Source organism: Bos javanicus, chromosome 18, assembly GCF_032452875.1.
Source record: "Bos javanicus breed banteng chromosome 18, ARS-OSU_banteng_1.0, whole genome shotgun sequence".
NCBI classification, from domain to species: domain Eukaryota; kingdom Metazoa; phylum Chordata; class Mammalia; order Artiodactyla; family Bovidae; genus Bos; species Bos javanicus.
The window spans coordinates 35,788,579-35,806,757 of record NC_083885.1 but is presented as its reverse complement, the minus strand read 5'-3'; the positions used below and the strand labels follow the sequence as shown (position 1 = coordinate 35,806,757).

Sequence of the window (18,179 nt, the reverse complement as noted above, 5' to 3'; positions counted from 1 at the left end):
CAGGGCCAAGTGTAGAGTAAGGTGAGTAAGGAGCCTACGACATAAAAGTGAAGGAGGCACTCACTGTCACGGATAGCTTGGCAAACCTTCGAGTACTGGCCCCAGGAGCCTCGCTTGCTTCACCGGACTCTCAGCCCTGCCAGAGAACACAGAGCTCCAAGAATAGCATACCAAGCAAAAGCCAACTACCTCAACTGCTTTCCTGATTCTAATTAAGAAACAAAATTTTACCATCTGACCCCCACCCCTCCTGCCTCCCAGAACTCCCATTCCCATCCAAGGATCCTATCAGAGCTCAAGCACCAGACAACCAGGCTGAGCCTGGAGGCCACAATTCAACTACCACAATAAAAACACCCAAGTCCTCGCTCTTCCATGATCTCATTTCTCTCCTGAAAACCTGCACCAATGGCTGTGGGACCCATGTGAGGGTCTTTTCAGGCTCTCTAGGGGACTGTTGCTGGGAAATACTCAGATAGCAGATACAGATCCAACCCCTGTGTGTGTGTGTTGATCATTCAGTCGTGTCCAACTTTTGGTGATCCCATGGACTACAGCTCACCAGGCTTCTCTGTCCATGGAATTCTCCAGGCAAAAATACTGGAGTGGGTTGCTATTCCCTTCTGCAGGGGATCTTCCCAACCAAGGGATCTAACCCAGGTCTCCAGCACTGCAGGCAGATTCTTTACCACCTGAGCCACCAGGGAAGCCCCAGACCCAATCCCTAAGCAGAAACAATCCCCAAAGGTTTTGTGGCAAAGATGGCTATGTATCTTCTAATATCTGTTCTTCCATCTTCCCTTAGTAATAGAAATTTTAACTGGAGTCCTGTTGCCCAAAATAAAGATGACATTTCCCAGCCCCTTTTGCAGGCAGGTGTGGCCAAGTAATTAAGTGGTTAACCCAGGGACATAAGCAAAGTTTCACATAAATTACACCTTAGAGGAGTATCTTTGATGGGTGAGAGGTTCTTTTTTTGTGCTTCCCATTGGCCACATGCAGACATGACTAGAGCTTGAGCATCCATCCTTGACCACCAGCCAAAAGTCACATGTTGAAAATGGCAGAGCCATAAAACAGAAAGAAGGAACCTGACTCCCTGAAGAATTATGAAGTCATTCTACCAGCCCCTCACTGCCTACTTTTAACATGTGAGAGAAATAAATTTCAATATGCCCTGAGCCATGTTCCTTTTGGCTTTCAGTTGTTTGAAACCCAAACTAATCCTGATTAATCCATGTGCCCTCAGACAAACCTGCACCTCTTGCTGATAAGGAGATGGCCTAACATCTGAAGCTGTAGTTCTAGTTATGCTGATTATCACAGCTTCCTTCTCCTATAGGAGAAGCACTGGAAGGAGAGGGAACCTCCCAATTCCTCCCACAAACAAGCTGGGTATGACAAAGGGTCGTTCAAGGATAGAGGAGTACAGTCCTGAACAACAATGACAAAGTGGGAAAAGAAAAAGAAGCAGAAACAAACATCTTAGGAGAGAAATGTTCTACAAGAGTCCAGAAGTAAACCCTTCCAAATGGAGCTCCCAGAATCAGAAGCTGCCTCTGGGCATGTGTATGGATATGTACTTGCCTTCTTAAAAAAAAAAAAAAAAAAAAAAAGGCCTCCTCTTTTTTTAATTACACAAATATACACATTGAGTCTTATTATCAAAACATTCAAACTGTATATAGAGTTAGAGTCTAGGACCTTTGAGCAACTGTTGTCAAGACCAGTCCTCCTCAGGCCTATTACTGTTAAAGTATGAAAGCTGTCTATGTGTAACAACAATTGACCAAAATAGGAGAGAGCAGCCTTCCTGCTCAGAGTAGAACCTTGCCCAGAAGAAAAAAAAAAAGAACCCTGCCCAGGCATGAGTCCAAGACAGCAAAAGGCAATAGGAAGCCATTCAGACATCACACAGTGCTTCCTCACTGCAGTCTCACCAAATAAACTGCAGCCTTACCAAATAAACCCTTGCGGACAATGGAGTCTCAGCTGTGAGCAGACCTCTGCTGATGCCACGGTGTCAGTACTGAACTGACTTCCATGTCAGTTCATGGCAAATATTCTTCAATGATGTATTTGAGTTTACATAACAGGATCCCACAAAGATAAGTGCACCAAGACCTAAGCCAGAAACACACACTTCCCTAAACAAATCAAGTACTCCTACATAATGCTGAGCAGCTGGGTTACCAAGAATGCTGCTGGTCACCTGGCCAGAGAAAGGAACTATGAAACCTCAAGAAGTGTCATTTGCCCCCGCAGTCCCATAAGTGAATTAGAGCCCCAAGCATATTGAGTTCAGTGGGCAGCCTGAGGTCCCACTAACCACAGAAGAGCCCAAGATCCCAGAATATATATGACTAGAATGACAGTTTCTAAATTTCAGCACAATTGACATTTTGGGCCAGAGAAGTCTGTTGTGGGGCTGTCCTGTGCGTTATAGGATGTTCAGCAGCAGCATCCTTGACCTCTACCCATTACATGCCAGCAGCATCCCTTCCCAGAAGTTGTGACAATGAAAACTGTCTCCAGACCAAATGTCTGAAATTAAAAAAAAAAGCTGCTTGGATCTATCTTCCTGCAGTGTAACCCGGGACCGGGGTGGGGGGTTGTCATAAGACACGATCTAAAATAGCAGTGCCTTAAGGACCCAAGAAGGTAATATAAATGAGCAAAGACAAGTATGTCTGCATATAAAATAAGAGGGAGTGGAGGACTGGGGTGAACAAGAGACTATATGCTTCATTTAGAGGAGTAACCACTATTCAAATGCAACTGATGTAAGAATGGAATATAGGTCCAAGTTTGCCAGAACTCTAGATTTTTCAAGAGAAAGGGCAAGTCCTGATTTTTAAATGTTGGCAAGTAATTCAAAATTTTTAGAACACTGTATAGGCCCAATACATGTGTGGACCAAGTCTGGTCTGTGAGCCATAGGCTTGCAGCTTCAACCTAGAGTTAGCCACATGGAGACTGCCTGGACCCCTTCTTCTAGGATGGAACCTTAACTGTCTACCCTGGCATGGATATAACTTCTTTAGGCAGTCTTCCAATTAACAACCTGGATCCCTGTCATGTCTCAGTTTCAAGACTGACTTAATTCTCCTACCTGAGCCTCACAGTGGATTCAGTGCAGATCCTTGTTTTTTGCCCTAATTATGACATAATCGCTTTCTTCCCATGTATATCTCTTGAGACCAAGCTGCTTTCAGAGCCACCCCTGCCCAAGGAGGCTCCCTCCAGCACACCCCAGCTTAGCTGGATGATACCTCAACCTGATTCTACACCCTAATTTCCAAAGAGAAAAGTAAACTGAGCCCTAAAATCTAGTCTGTTAGGATGGGTCAAGGTTTTAACAACTTGGCTGCAACTTTGACAAGTTCCTGCCCTCAGGCCTGCTTTATGGAAAAGCCTTAGTTTCTAGAAAGCGAGTGTTCAGAATTCAAATACTGAGTAATCTGAGTAAAGGTACATTTGAATAAAAGAAATTATATGATATAACCACATTTTCTAACAGGTGAAGCTGCTGCTGCTAAGTCACTTCAGTTGTGTCCGACTCTGTGCGACCCCATAGACGGCAGCCCACCAAGTTCCCCAGTCCCTGGGATTCTCCAGGCAAGAACACTGGAGTGGGTGCCATTTCCTTCTCCAATGCATGAAAGTGAAAAGTGAAAGTGAAGTTGCTCAGTTGTGTCCGACTCTTAGCGACCCCATGGACTACAGGCTACCAGGCTCCTCTATCCATGGGATTTTCCAGGCAAAAGTACTAGAGTGGGTTGCCATTGCCTTCTCCGAACAGGTGAAGACTCTCCTTCAATCAAAAAATTAGCTCCTAGTGTGGAGACAGGCTTCCTAAGCACAAAAAACAATGGGAAAAATGATAAAGGAAAACAAGATTTAACAAATAAAAATCTTCTTTATATGAAAAATGATGTAGAGAAGTGACCTTTGACTTAGGGCTTCCCAGGTGGAACTACGTAAAGAATCCGCTTGCCAATGCAGGAGATGTGGGTTCGCCTCCTGGGTTGGGAAGATCCCCTGGAGAAGGAAATGGCAACCCACTCCAGTACTCTTGCCTGAAGAATCACATGGACAGAGAAACCTGGCAGTCTACAGTCCATGGGGCTGCAAAGAGTCTGACACGACTGAGCTCTCTGATTTAGTTATTCTTGGAATTCATCCTGAGGCCATCACCAGACCAATGCACAGATACTTACAGGTACTCAGAAAGAGTACAGATTCATAAAACCTTCTAAAAAGCAACACAAAGAAACTTAAAACAGTTTAATTCTTTAGACACAGGGTTTTCTCTTATATAATTCTACCCTATTAGAATATGAAAAAAACTCTGAAGATGATTTCTACACAAAGATTTCCCATAGCAGCATTATTTTTAATAATAATATTATAAGGCACTCACTACATGCCAGGCAGAGAGAAGTATTATAGGTGTACTGATTCGTTTATTCCTCACAACAATCTTTTCAGATAGATACTATCAACAAACTGAAAAAAAAAAAAATTGCCTGCCCTATCAGCCAAACAACGGATGCTACAGCCATCAAGCCATTACAGCTGCCTCTCAGGGAGCCCCAAGGGAACTCAGGATGAAACAGGATGCCCACCAACTAGCAGGCAGCCACTCCCTGACGCAGTACCCTGAGGAGACTCAGGATGAGAAAGCAGAAGTATATATCAAAGGAAGGATGTCAATGACCCCTGACTCTTCTCATAAATAGAAAAGCACTAAATTCTTTAACCTGGGATATCTGGTTTTCTTTAATTAACAGTAATCTTTTGGGACTTCTCTGGTGATCGAGTGGATTAAGACTCTGAGCTTCCACTGCAGTGGGCATGGGTTCAATCCTGGTCAGGGAACTAAGATCCATATGCCTCGACGCAAAAAAAAAAAAAAAAAAAAAACAGTAATCTTTTAATGTTCCAATCACTGGTATTTGCTGCAAAAATTCCTATATATCCTGGCTCCTCCCTTACCTCTTCAGAAGCTATCTTGAGATGCTGTGCCCCAGGCTTAAGTCCTCAGTTTTGTCTGCCAAATAAAACCTAACTCTCAACATTTAGGTTGTGTACTTTTTTCCAGTCAACAGTACAGTCAATATTCTCATTTTACAAACAAGAACACTAAGGCAATAGTCATATCTCCTCCAAGGTCAATAGCTACTCAATGGTAAAGCTGGAATCAAACCCAGTCTAGCATGGGAGCCTATGATTCCCCAGCCCCCAACCCTTAATTCCCCCAACCCACCCCGCTCCCCATGGCATGCAGGGCCTTAGATCCTAGTTTCCTGATCAGGGAGCAAACCATGCTCGCTGCAGTGGAAGTGAGGCGCCTCACTGGACCACTGGGGAAGCCCCCCCTCCACCACCACCACTGCCGCCTTTTCTTGGCCAGGCAGAGCAGCTTGCAGGATCTCAGCTCCCCAGCCAGGGACTGAACCCAGGCCACGGGTTCAGAATCCTAACCACTAGGCCACCACCAGGGAACTTCTAGGGAGGCTATGATTTTAACCATTACACTGCCTGGAAACTACTTCTGTGTCCCAAACCACGTTTTCTAGCAATATTTGATGAAAGGGATTTAATATTAAAAATTTTTAAATACAGTATACAAATCACAAAGAGTATGATCATAAGGGTTGCTGTGTCCAACTCTTTGTCGCCCCATGGGCCATAGCCTGCCAGGTTCCTCTGTCCATGGGATTCTCCAGGCAAGAATACTGGAGTAGGTCGCCATTTCCTTTCTGACCCAGGGACTGAATCTATGTCTGCTGCATTGCAGGCTGCACTGCAACCACCAGGGAAGCTCTGATCTCAAGGGTACTTCTTTAAAATGATGAATAAACAGAAAAAAAAAATACTGGGAGGTATTTCACACAATATTTATAGTAATAGTTCTCTCAGAGGTAAAATCATGGGTGATTTTAATTTTCTTTTTTCTTTTTGAGTTTTTCTAATTGTCTGTAGGGTCTATGCATTATCTTTTAATAAAAAGAATATATATATGTTACTTAAAAAATGTTTCTTTTGAACATTTCACAAAATGGAGGGAAATTCATGATATACTAAGTTTAAAAAGTAGAATATAAAGTTATATACAAAATATGGTTCCAATTCTATAACAGAAAGAAATGTGACTGAACTATTAAAAGTACTCCTGTCTTGGGGTAGATTACAGGTGATTTGAGGCTAATTTAATTTTCTCCTTAACAAACATGTTTTATAATCAGAAAATTACTGCCTTTTTTAGAGATCTCAGTCAGGCTAGAGACCCCTGGTGAAACCCTATCAGATACATAGCTGAGTAACCACCTTCTCTCCTCCCATGGGTATCTGTAGAAAAGTTTCCTTTAATATCTGTCTTTAATAAATTCCTTACAGTCAGGAAGCACAGCATATTGTACAATCCTTTACTGCTAACTCCAAGGTACTGTCTATTTTTAACACTGGATAAACCGCACATACTGCCAAAGTTTTGCAAGCAAAGATATGGAAAAAAACAGTATAATTAAGTGCCTCTGGCAGCACCGTGCTAAGAGACACAGGGATTTCTGGGTCACTTCTCAGCTAAAACACTAGCTTTACTGGACCAAGTTCACAATAATCTTCTCTCCCGTCCAGTGATTTCACACAAAATTCCTCCTTACTACCTCATTAGAAAAAGGAAGATAAAGAGAGATCCACTGGGATCTCTCAGGTTCTGTCCTCAGAAATCCAAACACAGGGAAGAAGCCACCTTCCTTACTGGCTGTAGAAGGAGCTTGTTTACACAGTCTGCATAAAAGAAATCTGAAACACCAATGGGAAAAAGCCATTTTGGTGTGGTGCCTGCTGCTTAGATCAACCTGCAGAGAGTAGAAGTTGCGGGAAGGAGTGGTTTCACCAGGAGCCTACAGGATACAAAGTCTTGGGACCCCCATAGTCTAAAGAAGACCATTTCCTCACTGATGACTTTAAACTGTTTTAAGATTAAAAGAGGGGAAGCAAAATAACTTTTTTGGGGGGGTAGCAGAATAAAGGCCTCAGCACTGAGGGATTTTTCCTGGGTCAAGTTACAACTAGCCATATTGACACCAATCTAAACATCTGACAAGATAAATATAAGACATTCACCAACCTGTCATGTAGACTAAGGAACAGAACTCAGGGACAGCCAAAAGTGGAAGGAAAGCGAGGCACCAAAAGCCACAGACAGGTTCAAACATCCCCCATCCCTATCATTTACCCTCACTGATCTCAGGAACAAATGACTTTGGTAAAACTGCTTCTTCAAAAAAGTTAAGATGCCTCTCTTACCAATACATACACAAAAAAGCAAAATAGGCTGTTCAAATATAAATTACCATTAGAATTATAAAAATCACCCCCCATACACATTCCCCCACCAAGCCCTCAGACTTACACATGCAGGCTGCAGCGAGGAGACGGCAGGCCAGGTACGGGGGCTCACAGGTGGGAAAGGAAGGCTGGATGATGTAGTTGGCAAAGGTGATAGCGATGATGGCCTGACCAGTGGGCTCAACAATTAGCAGTGAGGCCCAGAGGCGGATAAAAGCAATGAAGCCCCCAAAGGCCTCAAGAATATAAGCGTAGCTGGCTCCAGATTTGGTGATGGTGGTCCCCAGTTCTGCATAGCAAAGGGCACCCACAACGGAGAAAAGCCCACCAACAGCCCAGATGACCAGTGACAACCCATAGGAGGCAGTGTAGACCAGCACGCCCTTGGGTGAAACGAAGATTCCTGAGCCGATCATGTTGCCTACTACCAAGCTGACGCCATTCAGCAGAGAGATCTCCTTCTTCAGCTGCATAGTTTCTGTGGCCCGCTGAGGCAGCATGCAGTCACCTTCTTCCTCCCTAGGCTGGCTGGCCTCAGGAATGAGATGGTATGTGGGTGTGGGACTCTCCAGCTCCCTGGCTTCCATGGCAAGTGGTTCTTTCACCTGTGTTTACTACAGCCTGGCAAAGAATATAAGTATTGTTAGTCTAGGGTAACGGCTGATAACGCTCTAGTTTAGACCTGCAAAGCAGGCGGATTTCCCTACCCACTTCTTACGTAGGGACCATGTGACTCATATACAGACCTAAATATAATGAGCCTGTCTCAGTTCCCACCACAGGACACAGAGAAATGGAGGCAGGCTAACCTCCACTACTCCAAGACAGACACCAAAAGGGCTCAGGCACCATATGCTGGTGACTTCCAACAGGATGCCCAGAGTAGGCTAACATTAGGTTTATCCATAGCATAAATTCTCCCTGAGATGTAGGTTTTGTTCTGTTTTTTGGCTTTTTTTTTTTTTTTTTGATGTACTGCCCAGCTTGTGGAATCTTGGTTCTCTGACCAGGGACTGAAGCTGGGCCCTCAGCACTGAGAGCCTAGAGTCCGTACCACTGGACTGTCAGGCAATTCTCTATTTTGCTCTGTTCTTGCCAACTTAAAACCTGCAAACTTGCCCTGCAGAGAAGACCAAAGTCCCAGTACTAGCCAGCCTGCCAGGCCTCTCACTTTCCATGCCCACTTACCTCTGCCCAAACATAAACAGGCACTTCTGCAGTCTCTAGCCACATGTGGAGAGGTCTATAGCTACTCCCAGGCCAGTAAAGAACATGAACATGTGATGGGAAGGGCTAGGAAGATGCTAAAGATAGGGCATAACGCTATTGCAGAGACTGGACCAAGGAGAGAAACTCCATGAAAATATACACCCATGTGTCGCTATATCCACAACACTCACCTTACTTCCCACACTGCTGCTTGCCCATTCAACCTTTCTTTTTCAAAAGTGCCCTAAAGAGAGGGATAACATAATAAGAACAGAAGGAGAAAGAGCATCCAGGGGGCACCCTAACGTGAGACTCGTCTGCTATTGGCTTATTTGCTTTCCTCCTCAGCACACCCCTCACTACCACCTGGGGGTGCCAAGAGATTTCCCCTTAACAGGACCCAGAACTTTGACAGCCAAACAAAAACTGTAAGGCTCCTCTTATCCACAGATCTGGCATTGGAAGGCAACCTGTAGGGAGATGGTGTACACATGTATGTATACACACACACACACACACACACTCACTGCTACTTTTGGATAACGATTGGGCCAGTCCAGAAACCTCAAGGAAGTTGGATCCCATACCAACCTACGGATGAAAAACCCAGACTCTCTCAGAGGAAGGCAAGCACCTTCCTAACCTTGCACTCAGCAGGGCTTTCTCGCTCCCTCAATTCCTGTGCCCTAGGAATTGGGAATTCAGATCCCCAACCCCTAGTTCATCTTCCTCATCTTCAGGAGGAAAGAAACTGATAGGCCACTTGATTCCACCCAGGAGGGGTCAGTCCTTTAAGGTCACAGAGATAACTTCCAGGAATAAGAATGGGAACAGTACATCATCTTCCCAGAAGCTTCTCATCTAGTCACAAAAATGGGTATGCTGGAGTCCTGCCTCATGGAGCTCAGAGCAAGTGAACCACAGCCACTCAAGAGTGAGTAGAAAACTCCAATCTCCACAAGCCCCACTCAAAACTCCTGCCTTACCTGCCCCAGCTCCGCTCGAGAGTCTAGACCTCAGCCTGAGTGAAAAAGCTTCTCTGGGGCCTTTAATAACCCTTCCCCTACTCCCAGAGGAGTTGAACCAGCCTACTTCTGCTTATTATGAGGCTTATTATGAGGCCTGGCTTTAAGGCAGCACCACTTTGCCTTTCATTCCTGGCACCAAGCCATGAAGGTGACTCTCTGCAAGCACGTGGGAAAATATGTGTTTTCACGTATCTGTCAGGTGAGCTCAGATATGCATGAAAACAAAACTAGGAAACACCAGAGGAGCCTACCGACTCACATGAATCAGGTGAAGGGTCTTCATTCATCAGCGAGTGCTTTCATGTGTATACTCTATGCATATTAATAAACTTGATTGTTTTTCTCGTCAGTCTTTTACCAGTCTAATTTACAACACCCCACCCAAGGAACCTAAAGTGGGTGAAGGGAAAAGGTCTTTTTCTCCCCTCCCTTAAATTCCTTAAAAAAAAAAAAAAGTGCAAAGATACTTAGGTTGCACTTTTTCACTCACCCCAACATGGAGGCAAGCAGGGAACCCGGCCTTCCCCTATTTATCACCCTAGCTGGCAGGGAGAGGGTTGGGGCTTGGACTTCTGATACCAGGCGTGTATGTTTTCCACCAAACAGTTCTGCAACACCAAGCAGATCTGGTGTCTGCTACAGTTTAATCAACTCTTACACCATCTACCTGAAGGCAGCAACAGATTCCCCAGGTTAAGTGCTCAATCCTACTAAACAGCCCTTTCCCACCCAACTTAAGAGGCCAAATTGCAAGTCCGGTTGTTCCTTTGCCTCTGACCAATTAGCTATGAATCAGAGGTTTTACTACTCCCTCCTCAGGTTCAATTAATTTGCTAGAGCAACCCACAGAACTCAGGAAAAGTTTACTTACTAGGTTACCAGTTTATTGTAAAGGCTGTAACTCAGGAACAGCCAGATGGAAGAGATGCAGGTGGCAAGGTATGGAGAAAGAGGCATGGGAAGATCTCCAAAACTTGCCCTTTTGGTTTCCTTTTGGATGCTTCATTACAAAGGCAACACTAATCAAATCACTGACCATTGGTGATTGATTCAACCTCCAGACCCTCTCCCTTCCCAGGAGGTCAGACCTTAACTAAAACTTCCAACCCTCTAATCACAGGGTTGGTTCCTGGGGCAAGCAACCCCCATCCTCAGAGGATCTAGATGCTTCCAAAAGTCACTTCATTGACATAGACTCATGAGTGTTGAAAAAGGCTTGTTATATAAATAACAAAAGATATCCACTTAACCTTTATTGATCTGGAGCTATTTGAGGAACTGGGAACAAAACTAATATTATAATAAAAGATGCCTCTATGGCTCTTATAAGGACATTTCAGGAGCTGTGTGACAGAACAGTGGACAAAGACCAAATAAATATTTTATCACGGGGTGGGGGGAGAAAGAGAGGTAAGCTCATTTCACTGGAAAATTTTAAAACAATATGAAATGTATTTGCCTTGACTTTTAACTTTCACTTAAGATATAGCAAGCTGAGAAGAGCATCACTCCCACTCCAATGTCAAGAAAAAACAGATAATCTACAGAACTATAACTTTTCTTGAAGTCATTAGCAAGATGAGGTTACAGGCCAACCAACGAGACTGAAATTTAAGGAAAAACGAGTATCCCCAGAGAGATGCAAGCTCTGGCTTACCTGTGGCAGAAGGAGAATGATGGAACCACTATACAGGCAGGAAAGAAGAATTTAGGTACAATTTTTAATAAATTACTAAAGGTCAAGTTTAGAAATTTATTACTAATAAAAGTCAATTAAAAGCCATAGACACTCCAAGTGTTTTTTCCAGTGAGACCTCAGTGGGTGCTCACGGGAAATACAGCGCCAGAGAAAGCCTCTCAGGCAGGCTGGCCTGGAGGAGGAAAGCAGTGACTGCTCTGGGAAAAATACAAAAGTCCACCTGCTCCCTTCTCTAAAGAATACAATCTTAAACCCCTGGGAAATGGGCAAACTCTGTCACTCCCAAGACAGCTGAGACCGAGTGAAAGAAAAATAAAACCACCCTCTTTGGCTGGGGGAGGGGCAGGAAATTCTGGTCCAGACCATAGGAGGTGGCAGGCTCACCCAGAAAGATCCACTCCCCAGACTCATGGCAACAGGGCCTGCCTAAGGCTGAGGCTGATCCAAGACAACAGAGAACCCCTCTACTCCCCACCACCAGGTGAGCAAGCATCCAGCAACAAGGCTGCGGGAGAGTGTGCACTGAGGTACAGATGCACAAAGAAGACCTAAAGCTGAGGGTGGAGCATAAACACTGAGAAAAATCCACTGTCAGGGCCGGGGGCACTTCCCACGTGGCTCAGTGGTAAAGAATCCACCTGCCAATGCAGGAAGCACAAGAGACGCCGGTTTGATCCCTGGGTCGGGAAGATCCCCTGGAGTAGGAAATGGCAACCTGCTCCAGTGTTCTTGCCTGGAAAATTCCATGGACAGAGGAGCCTGGTGGCTTATAGTCCATGGGGTCCCAAGGAGTCAGAGGTGACTAAACACACACACACACACACACACGGCAAGGAAACAGCAGAGGAATCTGAAGCCGCTAGTGCACCTAAGGTAACCACAGCAACAACAAAACCCAAACCCAACTCATTTCTGACTCAAACCCCCACATTAACAGGCTAGCAAAAGAAGACCTGTACCCTCTGCCCAGAATAAAGTATATACCTCAGTCTCTACTTTCCCACATATTTTATCTGGTAATCAGTAACAAATCACAAGCCACCTAAAAAAAGCAAGAAAAACAACCCACTATCAAAAGGCAAATTAATCAACAGGACAAGACTTAGAGATGATCCAGATATTGCAACTATGAGATAGTGAATTGAAAATAACTATGATTAATACATGAAAAACTTTAATGGAAACATTAGCCAACATGTAGGAACAGAGGTGGAATTTCAGCAGAGAAATGAAAACCTTAAGAATCAGAAGTGGGGAAATAAAAAAAGAGCACCTAAGAGTTGTAAGACAGGGAATTAATTCCCTGACAGTCCAGTGATTAGGGGTCTGCACTTCCACTGCAAGGGACACGGGTTTGATCCTTGGTCAGAGAACTAAAATCCCACATGCCTCCAGGCACAACCAAAAAAAAAAAACAGAGAGAATTCTATGACAAAATCAAATGGTCTGAGATAAATATTAAAAATATAATTTTTGCTTATTTTAATTGCTTTAGAATATATCTAACTACCTAAAGCAAAAACAGTAGCAATACAGTGTTAATGCATATGTAAAAGTAAACTGTATGACAACGGCACAGAGATAGAAAAAAAGAACTGGGAGTTAAACTATTGTAAGGTTCTTATATGTGAAAATAATGTAATACTATATAAGGTATATGTTGAGACATTATATATAAACTACAAACTGGACAAATTCTAACTGCACAACTTAATAAATATTTATACATATGTACTATGGAAAAATATTATTTAAGATAGACTGTAATTAATTAAAGATGTACATTGAGAAACTAGGGCACCCACTAAAAAAATAAGTATAAACAGTAAGCCAACAGTACAGCTAAAACAGATCAAAGAAATACTCAGTCCAAAAGTAGGTAGAAAACAGAAGCAAAGAACATATGAAATAAATAGAAAACAGGAAACAACTAGCAAAGCAGCACATTTTAATCCAACCACATCAATAGCAACACAAAATGTAAATGATCTAGACACATCAATTATAAGACAGACATTGTTGGGTTAGATAAAAATGCAAAATCCAATATGCAATTTATAGGAAGCCCACTAGAAATATAAAGACATAAATAAATTACAGATAAAAAGATGGTGAAAAACCATATAACAATAATCAAAACAAACGGGGAGTTAACTATAGTAACATCAGACAAAAGACTTCAGAGTAAGAAGAAAAAAAGAGACATTATGTAATGATAAAGAGGTCAATTCACCAAGAAGAAAATTCTGAAAGTGTATCTCCTCCAACAGGATAGCTTCAAAATACATGAAGCAAAAACTGATAGATCTGAAAGGAAAAACAGATAAATCCATAATTATAGTTGGAAATGTCAAGACACTTCTCTGTCATCAATAGAACAAGTCAACATAAAATCAGCAAGGATCTAGAACACCTGAAAATGGAAGGCCCCAACATAGTTCTTGGCTAAAATTATGTGAATTCTGAGGGGGAAAAAAAAGGGCCTCCAACAATAGGGCTTACCTCCATAAAGGCACGGATGTAGCTCGGGAGTAGGAGACAGACTTACAAAAGGAAAAGACTGCTTTGGCTCCTCAGTTTCACCACAGAATAACCTTATTATCTACTGAGCTGGTTGGTATCAGACCATAGTTAGAAACCCTTCCTCAGTTGCTGCTTGAGAGGTTTAGGATCAATTTCAAACTTCTTAGCAGGGCCTTATCACTAGACCCCCTGCTGCAGACTAGTCCCTCCCATGGTCCAGTCACACTGAATCATTTGCAGTTTCCAGAAACCGAAGGAGTCCAGGGCTTCCAGAGCTCATCAGACAAACGTCTTGGCTCATATACCCTTTGTCTCTAACACAAATCTTTGTTTCTAACACCGTTCTCCCACCTTTTTCCTCAGCATTCTGGCTGACATCTTTCTCCACACATTTCCTTGTGTCCCTGAGTGTGTATGTCTCAGTCTCCCTTGCTCTAAAAGTCTCTAAAATCATTGTTAAAGACAAATTCCATTAAACAATTCCACGCACCCGTTCTTGTCTTGAGAAACTAGTGTTAAACCCCACTTGTAAGGACACAGACACAGCTTTCTGATAGCTTTTATCCTATTTTCCAAGTTCCTGAGGCAAATAATAAAGAATTCACCAGACCACTAAAATTTCATGAAAATTTAACCATGAAAATAACATATGCAATTTTCTGGGGGGAAAAAGTGGATCTTTCACAGTTCAATTATGAAGAATATTTTACAAGCTAGATTTGAAAACTTTTATAATTGATGACTATGCCAAAACAATTGCCGTCGAAAAAGATAAAATCTTAAATGCGGTGACAACACGAGGACCTTTTTTTAATTCTTTGAGTTTTATAAAACTTCACGATGAAAAAAAAAAAATTCACGATGAAAATGCATTGCTATTTTTAATGCTTAAACTTAAATTATATGTGTATATATTTATTATTTATGTTTACTATTGTACTTTATTATTTCATAAATAGTGAAAATTATGTGACTGTTTAGGTTTGAGTTTTCACCTAGGATACCAGGAAACTCAAGATCAAACTCATTTCCCAATCACAATGAACAGATATCTTCACTTTTCAACAACACTTGATATCTAGTCTTTTCCATGGCTTTGGTTTCCTATTTTTACTTGCTTATTGCAAGTATCATTAATTATAAACCACCACAATTACTCTTTAGAAAGAGATATAATAAATATATAATTTATCTAATAAAATTTAGTGTTATATAATTGTTAATTACGTGTGAGCCATTCTCTTCATTACTGTTGTATCCACATTGTACTCAAGTAACTAAAACTCTTTACAACTCACAAAGATCCAAGAAAGTTAAGGAAGAGCAGAGCAATTTTATTCACCTGTGAGGAAATAAGCAACCATCACACTTTCACAAGCCACTTCATCATAAATGGTCAGGTACAAAGAAGAAAATGAAGTCTCCCCAGTCAGACTAATTCCAAGTGTCTGTCTTGTCGAATTAATCTCTGCAACAAAAAGTGAGAGATAACTTATCCAAACATGAACCTAGTAAGCAGCAAGACCCTATTTCCTTTTGTGAAATCTAATTTTGACATGCCCAGCAGGGGTAGCACTCAATTACTGAGAAGTCCCATCACACCCACAGTGGGGTGTAACTGAACACCTGTCTTGAGAACTAGCCTGGTCACTTCAAACCATGCATGTCTAGACAACTGCAGCTCCCTCTGCCCCAGGTCCCATGAGCACCACTTCAGTCACTTTTATAGAAAAGTATCCACACATCCTGGAGACTACAACAGGAAGCAGAGGACATAGGTCAGGAAATTTCCTGTACCAAGAAATGCCAGGGAAATCAGCCATATAACTAGTATTTACTTTTAGGCGGTAATAAAAATATCTTCATAGACAGGGAAGGAGGCAGATAGGAGAACATCAGACTTGCGGTTTCCCACATATTTGTCACGAAAGAAAAATCAAACATAAAGAACTTTAAATGATAATCTGAGACCAAAGTTGGCAAGCAAAAGCCACCAGCACACAGCAGGACCTCAGCAATGCAAGCAGCCTGGGTCGTTTACTCAAGGGCCTCCCAGCAAGAAAAGAAAAGAGAGTTAAAATGATTTCAGGAAGCACTCACAGGCTTTCAAAAGTCTGCTCCTCCCAGATCTTCAAAATCAGGCATCAGTCCTCAGAGATAAGCACCAGTTGGCTGAACTTTCTGCCACCGGGCGCTAGATTTGTTGGCAGTATTTTTTTTTTTTTTTTTTTGCCCCCATCAAGGGCAGAGATTGAATTCTTTTTACAAGCATAGACCATTGCACACAGAGGTATTCAAAAACAAATGTTAAATTAAATATTGATTCCTGCTTATCACTGCCTATAACAGTGGTGCCCAGTTTGCTCAGTGCTTAGTGAAGAATTCTTTGAATGCTTCACAAATACCGCCTTCCTTTTAACATGAGATGATCAAACAAGATGACATAATGTTGAAGACACTAAGACGAGCACACCGTCCTCCCTCCAACGGCTAGACTCCCAAGTCCAGCAGGAGCCTGTGCGCCTCCCCCCCGCCCCCCCCGCCCCCCCCGCCCCCCCAGAGAGCTCGGCTCAGGCGCTCACATGCTCAGTCTCGCCCCGTGAGCCGTGCTCAGTTTGAGTCTCTCCCACGCAGCACAGGTTCTTTCTCAGCATGAGACCCACATGCGCTCTCTCGCGTGTTCCCAGGGCCACACTCGGGGCCACTCTGACCGCGGTCTCTCTCACACTCACGGCCTCTTACCATCTCCTCTCTCCGTCTCTCGCACACTCATGGGAGTCATGCTCACGCCCAGGGTCTCTCTCACACACAGCGTCACCTTCACACTGCGTCTCGCACACTCAGAGTCACCCTCAGACCAACTCTCTCTCTTTCACACAAACACACACACACGCCGCGTCTTCCTCACACACTCAGTCCTTACACTTCTGCAATTCCCCTCACGCTCAAGGTCCCGCTCACACGCACGGCTTTCCCCTCCGGAGGAAGCGCGCTCACGCGCAGCGTCTCTCACGTGCCCGCGGCCTGCGTGGCCCGCGCGGGGTTCCCGGGACTGCATCCCGCACGCGGCGCCGGCGCGGCCCGGGCCTGGCTCCCCGGGCCCCGCTCCCCTCGCCCGGCCCCCTACCCTCCGGCCGCGCTCTTCCAGCCCCGCTCTCCCGGCGCGCCCGCCCGCGGCCCGTTACCTCGCGGTGGCCCGGCGCCTCCAGGATGCTCGGTCGTACTGCCACCGCCCCCGCCGCGACCGCTCAGGCCCCGCCCCCGCCACGTCACCCGCAGCCGGATCGCGATAGCGCGCGCCGCGTCGGGACAGAGCGCGCGGCTCAGCGCGGGCCTCGCGGGCGGCGGCGCTTCCGGGCAGCAGGAGGCCGCAGCTGCTTCAGAGATTCAGTGGGCTGCGCTTCGGCGCCCGTCCGTGCGGTCCCGGCTCCCGTGACCGGGGCCCAGTCATGCTCGCCGACTGGATGTCCGCTCCCCGACTCAAGGGACTCTCTGGGCCACTGAGAGGACGCATCCGCGGGGGAACTCTAAATGACCCCACACGCGTTTCCTCTGTAGCTCTTGGCCTGGGCCACACTCCCGGTTGGGGCGGGGGCGGGGGAGGGGTTACACCGTACAGCTCACACGAGGAACTCTGAAGAGCCTCCATACTTTGTTCGCCGCCAACACTGCTACTAGAGACCCTGGGGAGACACAGACCCAGGACGCAACTTCCGGCTACCGCGCATTCTTTATAGTCCCCACATACACATAGACACCGCCGAGCTTCCAGAGTAAACCCCAGGCCTCCCTGGGGCCCAGGTGTGAGGACCGTTTTCAGTCTTCATCCTGCCTGACTCGTTTTGGAACTGCATCTTCCTTTCTTCCTCTCTCTGGTTCATCCTCCTCTGTCTTCGTCTAGGGATCCTTTTCCTCTGGTAGCTCCGGGGCTGTGTTTAGGGCCTCCTGTTCTCACGGAAAGCTGAGCTTAGCCCCTAGTTTCCACACCTCAAGCCATGATTCTCTTCTAGGCCATAGAGGCATTTCCCCCAGACACATGTTCACAACTGCACAGCCTCTCCTTTCAGACTGACTACACAAAAAACCTCCCCACCAGGCAGTGACCCTTCAGAAGATGACCCTTCCCAGCCCCTAGGCCCTCCATCTCATGGTTTTCTTCTCCCAGCCAGAAGAGCCTTCCAATTCCTATCTGTCTCTAATCCATTCCCCACAGAGTAAGCTGTGCTCCTAAAATAGAGATCGGAATGATTTCATATCTAAATGCCTAAAAGCCCTTCCATCTCCTCCCTATAGACCTGAAATGATGATTCTTGAAAAGCTTTCACTGGTGCTGCCCTCCTTGCGCTCGCTGCTTGGATTAT

The 18,179-nt window shown here is 44.6% G+C and overlaps 1 protein-coding gene across 7 annotated transcripts in view; it reads right to left on the bottom strand.

Annotated features, from left to right (window-relative positions):
- Window positions 1-17,102, bottom strand: part of SLC7A6 (solute carrier family 7 member 6) — a 32,337-nt gene extending 15,235 nt beyond the window's left edge. The window contains exons 1-3 of one of the 7 annotated variants that reach the window (XM_061387678.1): window positions 17,004-17,102; window positions 15,161-15,286; window positions 7,424-7,980 (exon numbers count right to left, since the gene is read on the bottom strand). In XM_061387678.1, the coding sequence (XP_061243662.1) occupies window positions 7,424-7,946 (523 nt within the window). In that variant the 5' untranslated portion in view covers window positions 7,947-7,980; window positions 15,161-15,286; window positions 17,004-17,102. Of the gene's footprint in view, window positions 1-7,423; window positions 7,981-8,759; window positions 8,815-13,528; window positions 13,603-15,160; window positions 15,287-15,918; window positions 16,344-16,400; window positions 16,488-16,560; window positions 16,643-16,741; window positions 16,831-17,003 lie in introns of those variants that run through there. The other 6 variants (XM_061387684.1, XM_061387683.1, XM_061387680.1 and 3 more) reach the window with 6 other exon arrangements.
- Window positions 17,103-18,179: the final 1,077 nt, after the last annotated feature.